The sequence below is a fragment of the Sturnus vulgaris genome, chromosome Z (genome assembly GCF_052056855.1).
Source record: "Sturnus vulgaris isolate bStuVul1 chromosome Z, bStuVul1.hap1, whole genome shotgun sequence".
NCBI lineage: Eukaryota > Metazoa > Chordata > Aves > Passeriformes > Sturnidae > Sturnus > Sturnus vulgaris.
The window spans coordinates 61,715,403-61,737,608 of record NC_142283.1 but is presented as its reverse complement, the minus strand read 5'-3'; the positions used below and the strand labels follow the sequence as shown (position 1 = coordinate 61,737,608).

Sequence of the window (22,206 nt, the reverse complement as noted above, 5' to 3'; positions counted from 1 at the left end):
TTTTTTAATCCAGGCAGAGAAATGTGAAATAGTAGATGTTCAGCTTGATTTTTCCGTTTTGGCATCTTGCAATTCCAAAGAAAAGCTTTACACCCTCTGATTCTTTCTTTCTTTTTCTGGGAGGTTGGATTTGCATACTCAGTTTTTGGAAGACTTTGTGAGATACTTCATTAGAAGAAAAATCTGCAATATTAAACTGTAGTAAAGAGAAAAGATTGAAATCTTCAGATCCCTCAAGCCTTTGTAGGAAGACTCATGAGAAAGGATGGCATCCTAAAATTTAAAATGGCCTCACTGTCTTCATAAATAATATCTGGGGAAAAAAAAGTAAGGGTGCAAGATCTTGCTTATACAACAGAGAAAGTTTATGCCTTGCATAAAATGAAGTGTCAATGGTTCAGTAGCTGTTCAGGGAATGTATTTGCTCGGCATGAAATGAAGTGTTTATAGACATGTATATGAAATTACTAATAATTACAGAAAGATGCATGCATAAAATTTTTTTCACTTATACTATGAAATAAAAAATAGGCAATCATTTCTGCTCTGTTTATCAGACAGGAAAGATAACAGCAGCTTAATTTAAGTATCCGGAAAGTGGATTTATTCAGGGATCAGAAAACTGACAGCTGATCCCTTTAAATCCATTGATGTTTAGCATTTCGAGATTGTGGCATCTAACAGTTACATTTGAGGAAAATAAGCTTTTGCAAATTTGAATGACTTTGGATATGACCAAATAAAATACCAAGGAAGGAATGTACTGCTTATTTCTGACTGTTCCCAATAGAGAACCATAGTTCATAATAATATTTTTGGTAAACTTTCTGACAAAATATCAAAAAAATTAAGAGCTGAAGAGAGAAGGATTAATCAAATGGAGCATCTAGATATTATTTGTCAGAAAAAAAAAGTGTACACAACATTTGGGCTGCATTTTATTACTGCAGGTCTGCCTGGATTATTTTTTGCTACAGCTCAGGATCAAATTTCAGTATCAGTCTCCAAGGGCTACATGAAAAGAAGAAACAAAAGGGACATTTTTTTCCTATTGCTGCATGAGGACATCCGAAACACTTTTGTATTTTGGTTGTTTATTATTTTAATTTAGCATTGCAATGTCTACTACAGATGGATTACAAACTAGAAGTTTTATTGAGTGAGATAATTATGTTATGAAAATGGAGATAAGGTCTTCTTGTTGATGGCTCTTAGAGTCTTAACCTTAAATAATTTTTTACTTTTAAAAATGTCATTTACAACTTTGAGAAAATCTCCAGAAAAGCAATACAGCTGCTGTAGGAAATCAAACAGATTTGTACTTCATGTAAGTTTGTAATAATGGAAAATATAATGTAATTTTTCTGATTTTTTTCTTTTTAAGTAGAAACAGATACTTGTGTATTTTGGTGGTTTGTTTGCTTGCATTTTAAGAGAAAACTGTATATTAATTTTTCAAGCCATCCTGAACTGCCTAAAAAGTGAATTAAAACATTTGATTCCAATGGAGCCAGGATTATTCCATAGTCATCTTAGCAGATATAAAAAATTAAGCAAGTGATGCAATCTGATTACCTTTACCTAAGTTTCTCAGATATATTCTTTTTTGAAACTCTTTGCTTGTCTTAATTTTCCTTCAGGGCAATTGAATGCTGTGCTCTAAACATTGTTTAATGATGGAGTCTATTTAAGTAATCAATATTTAAATTTATTTTAAAATACTTAGCCAACACACTTTAAGTAAGTGGCCTGATTGTTCTAAGGAAGATGATCACCCAGTTGGTCCAGCCAGATAAGGAAATTTTTGAAAACTGTCCTTTAATTGTCTAAATATAGCTTTAGGTTCTTAATTTTAGGGCAACTTATTTTAAAGCAATTCATGTCACTAGGTGAATGCTTCTTTTAATGTGATATCTCACAAACTCTAGCTCAGTTGTGGAAACAGAGGATACTTGCAGATTCCTAATTCTTGATTTTGGGGTGAATGGTGAGCTCAATCTAAAGCACACAGTGGTCTCTCACCCCAGAAAGAAGGATGTCACTTTCCATAGATGTCCAAAGGAAGAGTCAGAGTTGGTCATACCATAATGCACATCATAGTCAACAAAGATAAAAGCAGAGTTATCTGGGTTAAATACCTCCTTTGATCATAGCTGTTATGAATCCTAACTAAATTCTCTTCTATCTGATTGTCATGGCTCCATAGTAATACTGAGGAATTTGTTTAAAAATAAGGCATTTTTGAAAACACCTGTTCTGAGAGTTCAGTTCAGCAAACTTACATTTCTGTCCAAAATGGTAAGAAGTATTCTGTATCTAGCAGCCAAAAATTCTGTGTAACTCTCATTATGTTGATCTTTTGCTGATTGCTAGCAAACAAATCTTTGTAGTTACTGTAGACTTTCTACTTTATGAGTAGAAAAAACTTTACCTTGGGGCAGGCAAATGCCGGAGCAGTGAGACTGGTAGGAAACTAAAAATCTTCACATTTTATTTAATTATTTTGGAAAGCAGTGTTCCACAAGTGGAATGACATTGAGTTATAAACAGTTTATAAATGCTGTTCACAACAGGAGCAAACCTCCATATCTGACCAACACTCTTCCATGTTGCCTACTCCACTTTCTGCTGTATAGTGCTGGGGAAGAGACCTTTGTAAATGATAAGAGTCAGTATTCTTCACTAAGTGTCTGCTGTATGCTGCTGCCTCAGATTGTTTCATGCATCACTGTAATTTTCCTTAAATTTATGCTGAATGACAAGAACCATTTCAGATGCATTCTTTCCTGTACTATACTTCTGTAAACCTGCCAAAATGTAGCAGCACATTGTTCAAGACATTCTTTTACAGATGTTTTGTTATGAGCATTTTCCCTAAAAGTATTAGCATAAAATTTCACTCAAATTCTAGAAAAAGAATGAAAAAATAAGCACTTATTTGTTATTTCAGTGCTGCAAATCCTTTTGCTAAAATTTAAAAAAAACCCTGTTTTTACAGGTATAAAATTAATATTAAAGCCAAAATATTTCTTTGATTGTTCATCTCAGTGTGTATGTAAATTGACAGGATTATATCTTTTCACCAGGAACTAGAACAACTACAAGTTTGTACTAGAGAGGAGTTGCACTCTCACTGTACTACAGAATCCCTAGGTTGGAAGAGACCTTCTAGATCATCGAGTCCAACCCATGCCCTAACACCTCAACTAAACCATGACACCGAGTGCCACATCCAATCTTTTTTTAAACATGTCCAAGAATGGTGACTCCACCACCTCCTCAGGCATACCATTCCAGTACTTTATAACTCTTTCTATAAAAAACTTTTTCCGAATATCCAACCTATATTTCCCTTGGTGCAGCTTAAGACTGTGTCAGTTGCTGCCTGGTGAAAGAGACCAACCCCACCTGACTACAGCCACCCTTCAGGGAGTTGTAGAGAGTGATGAGGTCACCCCTGAGTCTCCTTTTTGCCAGGATAACAACCCCAGCTCCCTCAGTCGTTCCTCACAGGGTTTGTGCTCCAAGCCCCTCACCAGCCTTGATGCTTGTTCTGGATGCTCAAGCATCTCAATGTCCTTCCTAAACTGAGGGGCCCAGAACTGGACACAGCACTCAAGGTGTGACCTCACACTTTCCCAAAGTACAGATGAAGAATGACTTCCCTGCTCCTGCTGGCCACACTATTCCTGATCCAGGCCAGGGGCCATTGGCCTTCTTGGCCACCTGGGCACACTGCTGGCTCGTGTTCAGTCAGCTGTTGACCAGCACCCCCAGGTCCCTTTCTGCCTGGGCACTGTCCAGCCACACCAGCCCCAGCCTGTAATGCTCCAGGGGGTTATTGTGGTCAAAATGCAGGACTTGGCACTTGGATTTATTAAACTTCATCCCATTGGAGTCTGCCCATGATCCAACCATTCCAGGTCTCTCTGCAGAGCCCTCCTACTTTCCAACAGATTGACACATGTTCCCAGCTTGGTGTCACCTGCAAATTTACTGATGGTGGACTCAATCCCCTCATCCAGATCATCAGTGCAGATCCTAAACAGGAGTGGCCCCAGCACAGACCCCTGAGGGACACCACCAGTGATGATCCCCAGCTGGATGCAGCACCTTTCACCATTACCCTCTGGGCCTGGCCATCCAGCCAGGTCTTACCCCAGCACAGAGTGCTCCTGTCCAAGCTCTGAGCTGCAGCTTTTCCAGGAGTGTGCTGTGGGAGACAGTGCCAAAGGCCTTGCTGGAGTCCAAACAGGCAACACCCCAAGCCCTTCCCACACCCACCAGGTGGGTCACCTGGTCATAAAAGGAGACCAGGTTGGTCAAACACAACCTACCCCTCCTAAATCCCTGCTGGCTGGGTCTGATACCCCGGCCATCCTGTAAGGGCTGTGTGAGACACTCAGTATAAACTGTTCCATTACCTTACTGGATACTGAGGTCAGGCTAACTGGCCTATAACTACCAGGATCCTCCTTCCTTCCCTTTTAGTGAATGGGAGTCACATTGGCCAGCTTCCAGTTATCTGGAACCTCCCCAGTGAGCTGTTGGCAAATGATGGAGAGCAGCTTCACAAGCTCATCTGCCAACTCCCTCATCAGCCTGGGATGGATCTTACCTGGTCTCATAGATTTATGAACATCCAAGCAGCTCAGCAGTTCTGTGACTGCCTCCTCCTGGATGACAGGGGGACCATTCTGCTCCCTGACACCATCTGCCATCCCAGGAGGACAGTTATCCTGAGGACAAGCCATCTTCCCACTAAAGACTGAGGCAAGGAAGGCTTAAGCACTTCCACCTTCTCCTCATCTGCAGTTACTAAGTTCCCTCCCTCATCCAATAGAGAACAAAAGTTAGTCTTACCCTTCCTTTTATCATTAAAGTATTTGTAAAAATATTTTTTGTTTTCCTTTACAAAAGTTGCCAAATTAAATTTGAACTGAGCTCTGGCCTCCATAATTTTTTTTTCCTACATGCCCTAGAAACCACCTTAAATACTTCCTGAGAGACCTGACCCTTCTTCCAATAGATAGATCATCTTTTAATTCCTAAGTTCTTTCAAAGCCTCGTTGCCCATCCAGGCTGGACGTTTACCTTGTCGACTCACCTTTCGGCACACAGGGACAGTCTGTTCCTGTGCCCTCAAGATCTCTGTTTTGACACACACTCACCCTTCCTGAGCACCTTTGTTTTTAAGGGCTGATTCCCAAGGAACTCTCTGAATAAGTCTCCTAAATAGGCCAAAATCTGCCCTCTGGAAGTCCAGTGTAAAAGTCTTATTGATGTTCCTCCTGATTTTACCAAACACTGAGAACTCTATAATTTCATGATCACTGTGCCCCAAGCGACCTCCAACCACCACATCTCCCACCAGCCCATCTCTATTTGCTAACAACAGATCTAACATAGTCCCTCCCCTGGTGGGCTCACTCACCAGCTGAGATGAAAAGTGTGTGTTTTATCCTCCACACATTCTAAAAACTTCCTGGACTGCCTCTTTTCTGCTGTATTAAATTCCCAGAAGGTGTCTGGTAGTTTGAAGTTGCCTACAAGACCGAGGGCTGATGACCCTGAAACATTCTCCAGCTGCTTGTAGAATAAGTTGTCCTTCTCTTCTCCCTGGCTGGGTGGAGGATAACAGACTCCCAGTAGGATGTCAGCCTTGTTGGCCTTCCCCTTAATCCTTACTCACAGGATTCAGCTTCATCGCCATTGGTTTCAATACCCACGGCATCAAAAGCCTCCATAATACAAAGGGCCACCCCTGCACCTCTTCTCCCTTTCCTGTCTGTCCTGAAGAGCTTGCAGCCATCCAGTGCAGCACTCCACTGTGTGAGTTGTCCCACCCTGTTTCTGTGATGGTGACTACATCACAGCTCTGCTGTCCCACCACAGCCCCAGCTCTCTGTTTGTCACCCACGCTGTGTGCATTGGCATACAGGCACCTCAGCTGGGCTGCTGATTTCACCCCCAGCTCAGGCTTACCACCCTTGGGTCTGCTTCCAGACAGCCCAGCTGCATCCCCTTCCCCCTTCAAACCTAGTTTAAAGCCTCTCAACGAGTTCATGAGCTAAAATCCTTCTGCCTTCAACTGGATGGAGCCCATTCAGTTCCAGCAGGCCAAGTGAGAGGGGACTTCAGGTGTAGATAGCAACTGTTTTGCTCTGATAAAAAACAACATTTGATTTACTTCTTTAGGACTCTAATTTGACATTCCAGTTCCAATATGTTTGCAAAACTGAGCAGAATGTTAAGCACTCATGATAGTGCCAATTCTGTATCGTTTCAGTTTCCAAAATGCAAAGGAGATATGTAATACCAAAAGGAGGAAGAATAATCTCATTTTCTTCCCTACAACTTCTGTAAAAAAAGAAAAGAAGTTGTTAAAAAAAAGTTTTCTCTGCATGGAATTCACACTAGAAGGGCCAACAGATCCTTTTATCTATCATTGAGGATTCATATTAAGTTCCACCTGAATATGAGGAAGAATTTCTTCACTGTGCAGGGGTGCAGCCTCTGGAGCAGGTTGTCTGGAGAGGCTGTGAGTCTCCCTCACTGGAGATACTCAAGAACTGTCTGGTCACAATTCTGTGCCATGTGCTCTGGGATGACCTTGCTGAAGTAGGGAGGTTGATTGAAATGGTGCCTCCCAACCTGCCCCATGCTGTGGTTCTGTGATTCTGAACAGAGGACATGGCAATAGGTAGCTCCACAGAGCTGCTTCGGCGACTTGGCTCTGCTCTGAAGTTTTTTGGCTTGCCTTTGAGTTTTTCTGAAATGTTGTATGGGTAGAAATTTAGAGTGCAATGAATTTAGACTCAGTTATTGATTTGTAAAGACGTTTAAGCCATAGGCATTGATCCCTCTACCCTATTATGATTTTTATGTTTCAAGCTTAGTTTTGCCTAACACCTGAAAATATGTCCTTTTGTATTCATTATACCAGTCAACTGAAACAGAGCATTCAAAGGCATACAAACCTGATTTGGAAGAACTTCTGCTAGTATTGCTAGCAATATTTTTTGTGAAGTTTTTCTGCATTTTAATATTGGATTGATTTTTTTTTCTGAGTTAACTTTTGAAATACCATTAAGAGTCACTAATTTATTCTGTAGAAATAAGGCTAGTTAAATTCTGTTTGAAGCAACAGAACACTTAAAGGTTTTCCCATAACAATGACAGTCATTTCAGTCCCTGTACCCAATATATCTGTCAATTTTAAGACATTTTCAGGAAGCAGTGAACCTGATGTAATAACTCTTGTGCAGATTTGTTTGTAATTGACTAAGGGGTTCAAAAGCTGTTGTGGGACAATGTAAATCTATTGATATTTTTGTCCAGCAACAACCAAGAAGCATTTATTTCTTGTTGTTCTCTTTTTATATAAAACAATATCAGTATTCATTCTTTTTCACTTTTTCAGACCTGAAGTGTACGATTCCAATTCTGCATTATAATTGAAGATTTAAAGTCTGGTTTAGAGCTGTAAATCATTCTAGAGGCAGTTTTCTTTGCAAGATAATCATGTATTAGAACTGATTTTTCCTCATCATACCTTTCAACTGTGGACATTTTTGAGCTTATAAAGCATTCTCAATAGGTCAGTTTAAAATGAAGGACTTTGCAAGTTGTTTTTTCTTCATAATGTGATACTTTGTTCATAATTTAATCCTGCAAGAAAACCATTCTGGTTTATGCTTGTCAAGTTTTCATACACAAAAGCTCTAGTAATATATATATATGGCTCTAGTAATATATATAAGCACCACTTAATTGGAAACCAAAAAAATAATGACTGTTTAAATTACTGTGTATTAGCTTCTTGCATGAGGAAGTTGCTCTGGTTTTAGCTTTGCAGTACTGAATAATGTCATGTGCCTACATAGGTCTTCTGGTAAGAGGAACAAAGCTGTAGAAAAGATATCTCTTCCACTAAGGAAATTACTCCTAACTAAATCTTGTTTGCACATTAGAATAATTTTGATCTTTGTAATTGCAATTGGCTCTGAGATACCTCTGTCCATGCGTCTTACCATGATTACAAACTTTTCTCAGAACCAACCATTGCTGGTGAGTTCTCAGCAGTTTTGCCTCTAGCTCTCCTAGTTAACTTAATTGCCATATGAAAGACATTTATCTTGCAGTCAGCTCCTCTAGGACTCATGGTATTTTCTTTCCAAAGAGTGCTCATCAAAACCAGTTAGCAAAAGCTTTCTGTTCCCTGTATTTTGTTTTTGTGCTAGATTTTAGTTATGATTTTGACATTTCATAGGATCATAGAGTCATTTAGGTTGGAAAAGACCTTTAAGATCATCAAGTGCAAACACTAACCCAGCACTGCCAAGTCCACGTGGCAGGGTCAGAGGGGCCTGTTACTTTCACAATGGAATAATGTTTCCTGATTCTGCTGAAGTCATAGGTCATGTAATTACCTGAGATTACTTTCCAAATTATTTTCCACTTTTTTTTCTAAAGACATGGTATTATGGAGCTTCCTCCATTCTAAAATTACTTAGCTGTAATCAATTCTGTTACCCTTTGCCATTCTCTTCTGATGTGCATTCTCTGTGCTGTTAAGTGTAGAAACAGTTTGGGTTAAACAGTTTTACTGATAGTTGCAATACTCTAGTATTTCATGTTGCCTTAAGAGCCCTTCCTATAGCATGGAAGTAATGGTTCCAAGTGTTCCTGTCTGTGACTAGCTTCTGTGGATGTTAGTCCAGCCAGACCTTTGCTTCCTGCTTATCAGTACAGCCTAGCTGCCTCTATAGTAAATTTTAGAACACACCGACGTTTTCTGCAGCCATGTCCAGTGGAGAAAATCAAACTGGAGTATTAAGTTCTAAGGTAAGAGGCATACAGTTACTGACATTCATGGTTGTACAAGAGCTTGCATTTGGACACAGTGGTAAACTGAAACTATATCCATGCATTTTTGGTGCAGCAGCTCAGAATTTACAAGCCCTCTTGCCACATAATATCCTGGAAAGTGCAAATGCAAAGACTGAGGTAGAATGACAGGACAATTGTTTTTTCAAAACCAATAAATCCTGACTAAATACTTCTTTTCTGTATTTTTAATGCAATCCACAGCACCCATTGTAAAGGACTTAATCACTATTTGCAGAGTTCAGTGTCTCCCATATAGAGAGATACTCTTTGGGAGTAATGAGAGACACCTAAATCCGAACTAGTATAAGCCATAAATGTAATCTTCTCTGAAACATACAGAGATTCCCATATCTACAGTAACCACAATATTAACAATTGTCATTAACTTTTGGTACCAATATCAGGCAGTAGTGGTCTGTCATAGCCTATGAGCATCAAAAGTGGCCTCTGTAATATACAGTGTGGTGGATTGACCCTGGCTAGATTCCAGGCACCCACCAAAGCTTCTCTATCACTTCCCACTGCAGCTGCACAGGGGAGGCAAGAATTGGGTGTTAGAGTAAGGGGCATGAGAGGAGGGTTTTGACACTCAGCACTGTCTTGATATGATCCTGGCTTGTTTTTTCCTGGTGGATCTCTATTGAACTATATTGGGTTCTGTGAGCTGTGAAAGAGAAAACCTGAAATAGAAACAAAGGAGATGGATAGAAGAGGTGGAGCATAGTAAATTTCACCTGAGTATCTCCCAGAAAAAGGAAAAAATTGGTTGCTTCTTTAAGCCAATATCCTCATTCCAATCAGGATAGGGTTAACTTTGCAGTAGCCAAGAGGAGGCATGGCTAAGACCTAGGAGGACTGTTCTATTATCCCTCATGTCATTGCTGGGATCAGGGGAAGGCAGTCTCTCCCAGAGAAGGGCTTCCTTCCCATTGAGTAAGCATGGTGTGGTTCTGAGCTGGAGGGAGCAGCTGGATAACTTCAGTTCCAAGCTGAAGGGGCCAGTCAGGTAGCACTGGTTCAGAGCCAAAGGGAGCAGTGAGGTATTTATCTGTTGTCAGGGACTTCCACAGTGAATAATAATAGGGTTTTTTCTTATACTCTCTGATTTTAGTATTGCTGCTGTTACTGTTCATTTTCTTATTTCATTGCCATTCCCAGTAAATTTTTCTTATCTCAACTTATGATCTTTACCTTTTGTGCCTCCAATTCCCCTCTCCAGCCCTTCACAGAGGGGAGGGGGAGTGAGTGAATGAGTGGCACATGGTTTGGAGAATCTCAGTGGGATCACTAAACCGAGGAGTACCATTCCTAAATCACAGCAACCAAAAACCTGGGGTGCCATTAATACCAGATCTTCAGATTACTTGAAAAGGTTTAAGTCATCTTACTAGAGCAAAGCAGGAACATGGCAATGCACACAAGTTGTTATATTCATATGGGATGAGCACCATTGTGGAAGTCCAGCAATGTCCTCCTGTAAACGTAGCAGTGCAAGGAAATTTGAAGCACATGTGCTGACAAAAGCAAGCAGTTACCAAAGATGGTAGGAGTTCCTAGCCTTTCTACTCTTACGTTTATACTATGCTTTGTAGTAATAGAGTTGTGGCTTGTTTTGAATTCATTCTTGTTGGAACATGCCCTTCACAAATTACTTTTCAAAGGCAGAACAATCTGCAGGTTATTTTTAGAGATACTTATTTTATATTGCATTTCTTGGCAAAGCAAGGGTATTTTCACACCTGAAGGATGGGATGCCACCCAGAGGAGTATGGACAAGTTCAAAAAGTGGTTGTATAGAAATCTCATGAGGGTTTAATAAGACCAAGTGACACGGCCCGCCTTCTCCACCCCGCACTGACTCGCCCAGCTAGCTCCTGAAGGCAAGACCAGCGCCGAGAGTGGCCCACTCCCAGGATTCAGGGGAACCCAGAATGTGGGTAGGGCTCTGAACCCTAACGGCCGTACACGCGTCCGGGGAGGAGCAAAGCATCGAGAGAGAGTCCTTCTGAGGTTCCGGGGAAGCAGGATTTATTGATGGAGGGAGGACAACCGGGATCGGGGGAAGGGAACCACAGAAGGCAGGGAACACAGGCGTGCAGCAACTTAAATAGGGGCCCTCCCCCAAGGGCAGGTACAATACAGAACCAATTGCTACAGTTTGGGGGTGTAACATAAGGCGGGGCTGATTATACATACAACGAATAGGGGAAACATAGGCGGGGAAATACATGTAACATCACATCATATGCTAAGAAGGGGATGACTGATACAGAAGATACTAGAAGGACAGGAGGGGCTAGGAGGGATTGACAATCTCTGGGGCAGGGACTAGAGTGAGGGACAGGGAAGGTTCTGGAAGGTGGGTTGGGACTTGGGTTGATTGATCAAGGGAAGGCGGGAATTAGGGCAACTGAATTATAACGGGGGGGGTAACAAACAATGGAACAAACCATCTAATAACAATAAAATAACACAATACAACATCTCCCCCTTTTCTTTTTAAGAAGATTAAGTTGATGGTACCAGTGTGGGGGAGACGCCTTTGAAAGTAATCTTAAAAACTGAAATGGTAGGGGAAATAGGAAACAAAACTGACATAATTAACAGAACTGTTCAAAACGTAGAAGTCAACCATCCCGATAAAGCCCTTTAGTGTTTTAGATTTGTTTCTGGTGACTTCGCCTGAGTGTCTTGATGTCGGTGATGGTGAAGATGACTTTTGTGCTGCCCACAGATATCCTTAGGGTCCACCAGAGACAGGGTTGCGTCCTCCACGGGGTGCTTGAAGTACAGGGAGCATCCCGAGGAGGTCATGGGGATGGGGAAGGGTTTGCAGGGGGAACCCCAGGGGCACTTAGGGTATTTTGAAGGAAAGAGGAGGTTATCCTTCTAAAAGAAAAGAGGCAACATAATTCATACAACACTTTAGGGAATTGGGGAAAAAGGGTTTAGGAAAGGATTCTGAAGGGGGTGTCTGAGCCACCCGAGGACTGTTGATGTCAAATGGAGGAGGGTCTTCGACGACACAAGGAGGCGACCTTTATGTCCTTTAGGATTGGCCCTGGCTGAGACCTGTGTATGCTGTCAGCCAGAGCCAAGCCAAAGGGGGGATGTGGATCCCATTCTTGGATCCTCCATCACCTCTGGTAAATGTCTTCCCCTGAGTCCCCCTGGCAGCCTGCCTCATTTTTCTCCTCACACGAGGCAGCACTGAGCTCCGCTCTTTTTTGTTCCTCCCGAGATGACCCTCCTTCAGGATCACAACATGAGCGGCCTGCTGGGGGCAGAGCTGAATGACATAATTGGGTGGACTCTGACATGGGGAAAGGACAGAGGGTGGTAACTGGGGAAGGGAAGGGGTTGGGATAAGGATCAAGGGGAGGAGCCGAGGGAGAAGAAAGGGACAGGCCAGGAGGAGGAGCACAAGGGGACGACGGCACCACGTGGTCGATGCCATCTTGTGCTCCAGGGATAGGGGTGCCATTTTGTGGCTCAGGGTAAGATGCAAGGATGCGTCCCGGGGTAGGAGCAGGTGCAAGGATAGGGGTGAAAACTGGAGATGGAACTGGGGTAATAACTGGGGAAACGGGAAAAAGGTTTCAGGGCAGAGTGATTTAGGAAAGGATCCCTGGCAGCAGGGCCCTTGCCGCCAGGGCTAGGGAACTGGGGAGACTGCGGGGGGGCAGGCGAGCAGTGGCTGGTTTCCCTGGCCAGGCTTGCCTGCGATCGTTGCTGCGCTGCCCCACACAGATCCCCTGGTATAGGGATTGAGGAGTCGGGAAAAGGGAAAGGAGAGACAGGATAAACTGGGGAGGTTCGCTTTGGCTTACTGTCCACTCCCTTATTCTCTTTTAGAACAGACCGAATTGTAAAAAACAACACAATGAATTTTCCAACTGAATAGTCCCCCTGGGCCCCTAACTCTGATAACCTCGAGCCCACCGCGTCCCAAAAGGAGACAGTGTTTATACTTTAAGGGGACACTTCAGGAAAATGGAAAGTGAGCAATCTAACGAACTTTTTTAAACTTGCCTTAGAAAAATTTTTCTTCTCTCCCACCTGGGTACCCACAACTTGGTTGTAAATCTCTCTCTGCTGTGCCGACAATTTAGCACCCATACTCTGATCTTACTGGTCGGCACAGCAAAATCCACCCCTGCCTGCAGCAAAGGACAACTTAAAAAACTAAAAATAAGGGCTCGGGGAACCATCTGGGGCTAGAGCTCACTGCCCCCTCCTGGGGCAATGCTCCCTGCCCTCACCATGGGGTGGCCAGCCCCGGTAAGTCCCTTTCACCCCTAGGGTCCCTGGGGGATACTTACCCTCCCATGGTCCCGAGCGTGGTGCTGCAGATAAGGTCTCCTCCCCCGAGGACAGCCCTCCTGGTGCTGGAAGGTTGTTGTCCTCACCCCTGGGAATGCTGCCGGAATCAGCCTGCTGTCACCGGGGTAGCTAACGGCCAACACTTCCAGATCCTCGGATCCTTGGAAGTTCTTTGTGGGGTCACTGGCGAAGTGGCCCCACGTTGGGCGCCAACTGACGCGGCCCGCCTTCTCCACCCCACACCAACTCGCCCAGCTAGCTCCTGAAGGCAAGACCAGCGCCGAGAGTGGCCCACTCCCAGGATTCAGGGGAACCCAGAATGTGGGTAGGGCTCTGAACCCTAACGGCCGTACATGCGTCCGGGGAGGAGCAAAGCATCGAGAGAGAGTCCTTCTGAGGTTCCGGGGAAGCAGGATTTATTGAGGGAGGAAGGACAACCGGGATCGGGGGAAGGGAACCACAGAAGGCAGGGGACACAGCTGTGCAGCAACTTAAATAGGGGCCCTCCCCCAAGGGCAGGTACAATACAGAACCAATTGCTACAATTTGGGGGTGTAACATAAGGCGGGGCTGATTATACATACAACGAATAGGGGAAACATAGGCGGGGAAATACATGTAACATCAAATCATATGCTAAGAAGAGGATGACTGATACAGAAGATACTAGAAGGATAGGAGGGGCTAGGAGGGATTGACAATCTCTGGGGCAGGGACTAGAGTGAGGGACAGGGAAGGTACTGGAAGGTGGGTTGGGACTTGGGTTGATTGATCAAGGGAAGGCGGGAATTAGGGCAATGGAATTATAACGGGGTGGGAGGGGGTAACAAACAATGGAACAAACCATCTAATAACAATAAAATAATGCAATACAACAACCAAGAAAAGTGTGCTATACCTGGTTGGAGGAAGCCCTGGTATCAGTACAGGCTGAGTCATGAAGGGATCAAGAGCAGCCCTGCCCAGAAGGGCTTGGGGGTGCTGTGGCTGAGAGGCTGGACATGACCCAGCCATGGGCACTCCCAGCCCAGAGAGCCAAACGTGTGCTGGGCTGCATCCAGAGCAGTGTGGGCAGCAGGGCAGGGAGGGGATTCTGCCCCTCTGCTCTGCTGAGACCCCACCTGCAGGGCTGCATCCAGCTCTGGGGTCACAGAACAGGAAGGACATGGAGCTGTTGAAGCAGGTTCAGACAAAGGCCAGAAAAACAAAGAGGGATGGAGCACCTCTCTTATGAGGAAAGACTACGTATTTGGTTTGTTCAAAGTTTGTTGTGGTTCATTGAGTATTTGGGTTGAATAGAGAAGGCTTAAGGGTGACATAATTGTGGCCTTTCAGTACCTAAAGGTAGCCTAAAAGAAAGATGGAGAGACTATTTACAAGGGCATATAGTGATAGAACAAGAGAGGATGACTTCAGACTGCAATAGGGTAAGTTTAGATTTTATATTAGGTAAAAATTCTTTACTGTGAGGGTGGTGAGGCGCAGGAACAGGTTGCCCAGAGAAGTTGTGGATATGCCATTATTGGAAATGTTCAAGGCCAGCTTGGATGGAGCTCTGATCAGCCCGGTCTAGTGAAAGGCATATGGTAGGCCGGTAGGAACTGGATGATCTTTAAGGTCCTGTTCAAGCCACACCATTCTATGTCTCTATGAGTTTTGTAATGCAGATACATATAAATTGTTAAAATTCATTTTAAAAGAAGAAATGTGATCATAATACAGTTTTACTCAGCCTTTTTGGTTTTGTTACTTCCTTCTTTTACTGTCTTGTGATTTTTTGTCTTTCCCACAGAGGATTTTTTCTGACATTTCTGTTTTGTTTCATCATCTTGTTAAAAGTAACATGTATTAAATTTAAGAATACCACCTGTGTGTACTATCTTCTTAAGCACTACTGAAAATGACCTTCCAGACAATTGGTTTATCAAAAAGAGTTATGAGCTAAATGTGAAAATATGTTATTTTTTTCTTCTTGCAGCCTGCAAATGATAACCTGCATACAGATGATGAGCATGAACTCAGAGGAGATAAAGAAAGCTATCTCTGTGCTGTGTGTCTGGATGTTTATTTCAATCCTTACATGTGCTATCCATGCCACCATATCTTTTGTGAGCCTTGCTTAAGGATGCTTGCCAAAGACAACCCAGCCAGCACACCATGTCCACTGTGTCGCACTACAATTGCCAGAGTCTTTTTCCAAACAGGTATAAAAATGAAAGTTTTTACACATAGAAAAATATTTGTACTTTTCCTTCCTGTATGCATTCAGAGCAAATTTTGGTAATGTTAATCTACTGTGAGATTTTCTTTCAATTCAGCTGCTTCTAAGAACATTCCATCCAGGTTCTCTTCAATGTCAAGAAGCTATTTGAGACATGTTTTTACAAACTTTTTATTTTAAAAGTGGGATTCTGATAGTTTTCTGGTAGAATTCTGGTAGATTTCTTTTGTTCTTCTTCCTGAATAATAACAAGCTCCAAACATAATAAACATTTCTCATTTGCTCACTTAATGGCACACAAAAAAAACCTCTTTTCATTTATGACATTAAATTTGGACGCAAGTGAAAATAAAGGCTAGCAGAGCCCTTGATAATTTTCTTACATTCTCCCATCCTGGCCTCTTATACCCTCATCTCTAGTGTTCCTTACTCTTAACAGTAGGAAAAATATGGTGGGTAGGGGTTGTTTGGTGTCAGATTGGGTATAGAAATAGGAGAGGGTAAGTAGTCCTGCAGATAGAATATCTGGAACAGTGTGAGTCAGTCTTTTATGTCCAAAGCTTATATGGTAGATTCAAGTACCATTGATAAAATTGCACTATGATATCTGGAGTTAGGTCATTTACAGCACTTAAAACTGTGCACAGAATGATCACAAAGTAATGGAAATGACTCAGCCATGCAGGAGTGTTTGTTTCATTTTAGATGCTACAGAGATCTTGCAGAGATCCTCTTAAGCTCTTGTGAGTGCTGTGATGATGACAGGTTAGGCATGCAGACTGAAGTATGATTTCACATTGATCAGCAGAGCTTCCCACCTTCTGTTTCTGGTTGTGCACAGACTCTCTCTGTACAGGCATAACTTTATATGATTTGATGGCAGGTCAGTTTGAGGAACTGACTGGGATAAACAAGAACTCATTTGGGTGGGAAGGAGGCATTTTCCAGATGAACCTATTGCCCCAAGATGATTCACTGAGCAGCTGCTGGTCGCCAGGGATAAAGACTGGCTATCCCTGCATTGACTGCACTGCAGCAGAGAAAATGGATGGAAAGCTGCAGCCCGAGCACTCTCAACCCCCTGCCTGTCTGGTGTATAGAGATTTCAAGCTGTTTTCATTTCATTTCATTTCCCTAATGTTTGATGCTCCCTTCAATTTGATGTACAGATGAAGTGTGTTTCACTGATAGAGAGTTAGGTTTTTCTAGGGCTATTTAAATTTTTAAAAAGCAGTTTTGCTGCAGAAAATTACTACTGGGAGAGCACAAAAGAAGAATAAAGATGCTTCCTAAAATGTATTTGCAAAACTTTTCAACATGTTACAGTCATCTAAGTGAAATATTACCAGGATTATCTGTAGCCTTTAAGTACTTAACAATGTAAAAATGTGTAAAAATGCGTGGTAGGAGAGAATGAAGAAGAAGGAGCCAGATTCTTCTGAGCAGTGCTCACTGCAGCACAAGAAGCATTTGGCACAAATTGAAATGCATGAGATCCCATCTGAAGACATTTTTTTTCATGTGAGGGTGTCAAACTGGCTGGTCAGAGACATTGTGGAATACCCATCAAACACAGCCAGATGTGGTTCTGGGCACCAGTGCAGCTTTCCCTGCTTGAGCAGGTTGGACTGGCTGTTCTCAAGACATCCCTTCAACATTACTCACTCTGTTAAGTATTAAATAGGTATGTAGCTTTTTTGAGGGAAAGGGTTTATGTGACTATGGTGTCATAGATAAGTGAATAGAGTCCACTATAAATAGTGGACCATAACAGTATATGCTTTGTATTAAGAACTTCAGATGAGAGAAATCTGCAGCTATTTGTATATTGCCATTCAGGATATAGCATTATGTGCTTGACTTAGCAATATAATTAAAAATAGGTATGCTAATGTAGCTTTGTTTTATTTTATATATATATATATATATATATATATATATAAAGAAAAATATTTTTAAATTCTCCAGTGCATAACATACCAAACAACTTTTAAATTAAATTAGGGCATGTTGATGATGATATCATATCCTTAGAGTAATTAGTAATATCAGCACATTAAGAAGATGGATGGTGCCAGAGCAATGTAGAGCATAATAATTTTTTTTTCACTCAGAAGAATTATTAAACCTTTTTAAAGTTATTCTAAAGTCACTGCTGCTATAGGTTTGTGCAGGCAGCAAAGCAAAGTTGCTTGTAGTCTTTACATCCTTCTCTAATGGTGCAGCTGGGATGTTTTATTTCCCTCGCTGAATTCGTTTGGATGCTTTCTGCAGCTTTCCATTTGTATATATGCGTTTATTTTACAAAGATATGTCAAAAAGAAAAACAATATATTCAGATATATTGGATATATTCAGAAGTTCACTTTTTAGCTTGTACAGTTTTTCAGACTAAACAGAACTGCAACAGAAGGATGCATATAACGTGTAAAAAATAAAAGGCTAAGAGGTCAATTATCCATCAATTATGGAGCAAAACAGTGTTTAACCAGGAGCTACAAAGCCATATTTGACTCATGAGGGTAATTCCTCTGGCCAGTTGCCTTGATCAACTGAGCCTTTCTTACAGGATCCCTTAAGCGTGAATTGCAGCCCAGATAGGTTGCTCTGATGGTGTTTACTATGCATTCCCATCTTTCTTAAAGGCTTTCTTAGAAGCTCTTCTCCCATCAGAATGAACTCACATCTCATTAAATGATAGCATGCCCAGGATACACCTAAGAAAATAGCTTTTGAGCTGATTGTGAGTTACCAAGTATCTTTTAAATGCTTCACTTACCTGAAAAGTGACCTTCTACACTTCCATTCATGAAGTTTAATTTCTGTTGTTTGCAAGAAGAGCCACATCTGACACACATGTGCAATAAATCCACCACTTTGGAGAAATGCAGATGGAGGGTAGTGGTTGTGCAAGGGAGGTCCAGGCACTTGGCAGGAAGGAAAGAGGGACACATACATACAGAAGGACAGGTGACCTGGCCAGGCCTGAGGGGATCTTCCACTGCAAGCCTAGCCAAGCAGCCTTCTGGAAACCACTGAGACTTGTCACCACTGCCTTTTCTGAAAAACAGGAATTAGATGCCTCACCAGAGGTTTCAATATTTAAATTTGAATAAAATTGAAAGAACTGTGTTGATTTCTATGGTCTGTAGCAGGAAATTAAAATGTTCTCTGTCTGTGCTGTGAGAGGCAAGCAGAGTCTCATCAGAAGCCTGAATCTGAATACTACTTAATCCAAAAATGTTCTGTAGCATATAAAGCTCTTTCATAAAAATTTAAGAAACACTAGTGTAAAATACACAGTTTATTCATTTTACATTTAGTAGAGGAAAAGGCCTTTTTTCCTTCAATGGTATCAGTTTATATGTGCAGTAGCTCTATTTTTACATAACAAGATAGAGGATTCGAAGATTCTGTGCTCTTCATGGATTGTGTAGCCTCATTCCACCTGCATTGTGATATGGTGAAATAAAGGATAATTTTTAGAATCAGACCAGCATGGGGTTTTTACTTAAAATCTGCTAATGTCTTCCTCTTATACAGAAAAGGCTACTGGAACCAAAGGAATTTTTTTCTTCTTTCTGGAGTCTGCTCACAAGAAGCTTAGCTTTCTTAAATTTGCCAGAGAAAAATATTTATCCTTCCATAACACATTTATTATTAAATTAGTGTGTTCCATTATATTGGACCACATAAAGTATTAAAACACAAGCCTTCCCAAAGAGCCTGTGAATGTCTTCTTTTACTTTGAAGGTACAGAAAAAATTATGGTATGAGCTACTCTTACTATTTATCTGGAGCCAACTTGGTTTGGGGACACAAATTGTGCAGGGGTTTGATGGCCAGGAGGTTGAAGTTTTTCCTTTTAACTACTAGCCTAGAAACCTTGTTTGTTATCAGCAGATCAATTCTGTGGTAGTAAAATATTGTTGTTTCTAAATTGTTTTCCATTGCATTGCTATGGATAGATTAGTTTGGCAGTTTTGAGTTGCAATCATGTAGGTATTTCCACAAATTATACCGTGAGAAGATGTTGATTCCTTGAGATTAGTACATAATGCCAACTCCTCCAGTGTGTCGTGAATCATCCTACAAATGTTTTCTTAGTTCCTGTTAATCCAAAGTATTTTTTAAAATCTAAAAAGCATTTCAGACTGTTCTTCTTCCTTCGCATTACTGACTATTACTGAGTGTTGAGGTTAAACAAAAAGCAATATGAACTGAGCATTAATGACACAGTCATTTCTATGGATATAATTTTTATTCATAGAGGTCATCATAGTTTTGTAAGTTCCAAATAGCCTGATTTCTTAAATAAATAATTTTGCCAGAACTTGGCATCATCTTTTATGATGTTTTTTCTGAAGTAACAGATTGTTTAAGACTTGCTCTTACTATATATGGAAATACTTGGGTAAATGTGATTTTTTAAAAAATTAGATGTTATAATCAGAAGAAGGATTACACAGTAGATATGACATTTTTATTTTGTATAAATTTATGTAAATTACCGCTTTATTTAGATCATTGATGTATGTATTCTTTCCCCTTAATTATTGTAGATCTGAATAACTCTACCAGATCTTTTTTCCCTATGGAATATTTGAATGTAAAGGAAAATTTTCAAAAATCCAATTCTGCTAAATGGCCTCTACCAAGCTGCAAGAAAGCATTCAGAGTTTTTGAAGGTAAGCTTTTACATTTTTGCCTAAGTATCATTCCATCTCAAGTGTAATATTTGAAAATAAGACTCTGATTAATACATGCCATTGGCAAACAGTCGGATGATTCTGAAAGTAGAGATGATTGTGGGTGATTCATACACAGTGCTATGAATCTAAAGATGAACTTCAAACTGTAAGAAGACAATTCTGTATGTACCTTTTAATCTAATTTTTAATCTTTAATTCTGTGCATATTATCAGGATAATTGTATGTAGCTTCTTCCTTAGAAAAATTTCTGCCTGCATAGTAGAATAAAGAAAATTACTTTAGGAAAAACGTTACTGGTTCTGAGTATGGTCAATAAAGACCTCTCAAAAAAAAATCAGAATCAGTCTTTTGTGAAAGAAGTCAAATAAAAAGTTTTGAATAATATATGCTATTCTGTACATAATACATATGAAATAGAGTGAGGGGTATAGGTGTTTTAGTTTCATTTTCTCTTTATTGTATGAAGAAAGCTTAGTCCTCTTGTTGCTACTTTACATAAACATTTTCATGATTAACTGATTATTAACTGAACAACATTTAAGTTAGACCACCTAAATGCAGGATTCACTGTTTACCTGTATTTCCCTCTTTTCAATCTAATGGCTTTTCTTCACCAGGCCTCATGTACATTTATTTTTACAGTTACTTGTAAATACTTTTCATAGTGCTGAGTCTTGCTAGCAGATACAATTTTCCTGTTTATAAGAACAGAGTGCTTCTAAAAGTATGTGAAAAAATAAAACAAGACTTCTATTTTATATTCCTTTATAAGTCTACCCAGACCTTTGAAAGGTGAAACTTGATAAATTCTGGTACTTCACTTATAGAATCATAGCACATAAGGTCACAATTTGATACTGAAAATATCAAGAATTGTTCCTAGCTGTCAAAAATAGCAGACTTGAGAAGTTTGAGGACTGGTAGATTATCTTTGATACTACTCAGAGAATAAACTGTTAGCAGGACAAACTAAGAGGACTATTTATTTTCTCTAACAGGAGTTAATGCAGTATGGGTGTTAATGCTCGGTTAATTTTAATATATATTATATATTTTATATATAATATTTAATCTCTATTATGTGACATAGTTCCTTTATGTTTTGTAGTGTTATATGAATTATGCTTTTCATAAATATATTTCACAATGCTAAGCATTGTACAAAGCATAAATAATTAGAAATAAAAGAAAGATCTAGAGACGTCATACAGTTTCAGTATTGTGCCACCTGAAAATCTGCCATATTGTTCAACAAAGGTAATTTTGAATGCTGGAATTATGTATCTCCAAAGGGTAACCTAAAAGTCCCACACTAAATGGGGACATGGTTAGATCTAGTTAATAAGACACACAAACCAAAAAGCTCTCTGAACCTTTGTTTGCATTTCTAAATAAAATGGTTGCTGCCGTGTCTCTCTTAAGACTTTTTATTTCAAAAAAACCTACTGCAAGTTTGTGTGCTTTCAAAATGCAAATATATAGTATTTTCTTCCTGGACTGTTTATTTGGGCTTATATCTAAATGGTACTTGGGAACACCTAAAGTTCCATATTTGGTTTTCATAATTGCTTGTGTTCTCTAGCTCAGGAGGCTGCTAGGAACTTAACAGGCATAAAATACTGAGAATAGTGGCAGCAAAAGTCTTCTGACACCATATTAGATTCCATTGCAAATGCAAATCCTGATACCACTGAGATCTGAGGGGATAAAAAGGGTACTTAAATTCATTTTCTTTTAATTAAGAATCTAATAGCCTAATAGGATGTCAGAATTTCAGAAGTCAAATATAAAGAATGGAAAGAATAGGGTGGGTACATGAGTAGAGTGACTGGAGTGAAAAGGGATATGATTACACTGCTTAGAAAGCAATGAAATCTTGCAAATTTGAATATGAAAATAACCACCTCTATATAGGAAAGCACTGTCAAATACTGCAATACAATACTGCATTATCAAAGAAGAAATTCTGTTGCCATGTTAGAAATGGATATGCTCTTTCACCTTCATATCCAGCAGGTCCAGTGTTCACTGAGAATCTAGAATCTCTTTTTGTATGA

The 22,206-nt window shown here is 40.6% G+C and overlaps 1 protein-coding gene and 1 long non-coding RNA gene across 7 annotated transcripts in view; one reads left to right on the top strand and one right to left on the bottom strand.

The window, feature by feature from the left end:
* LOC148219874 (uncharacterized) overlaps positions 1-22,206 on the bottom strand; it is a 99,608-nt gene that overhangs the window by 23,926 nt on the left and 53,476 nt on the right. The gene's annotated exons all lie outside the window — the stretch shown is intronic.
* The window catches only part of RNF180 (ring finger protein 180), a 107,998-nt gene that overhangs the window by 36,231 nt on the left and 49,561 nt on the right, over positions 1-22,206 (top strand). For all 6 annotated transcript variants that reach the window (XM_088156086.1, XM_088156087.1, XM_088156088.1 and 3 more), the window contains 2 exons: positions 15,194-15,419; positions 19,999-20,124. In XM_088156086.1, coding sequence (XP_088012212.1) covers positions 15,194-15,419; positions 19,999-20,124 — 352 coding nt within the window. The remainder of the gene's footprint in view (positions 1-15,193; positions 15,420-19,998; positions 20,125-22,206) is intronic.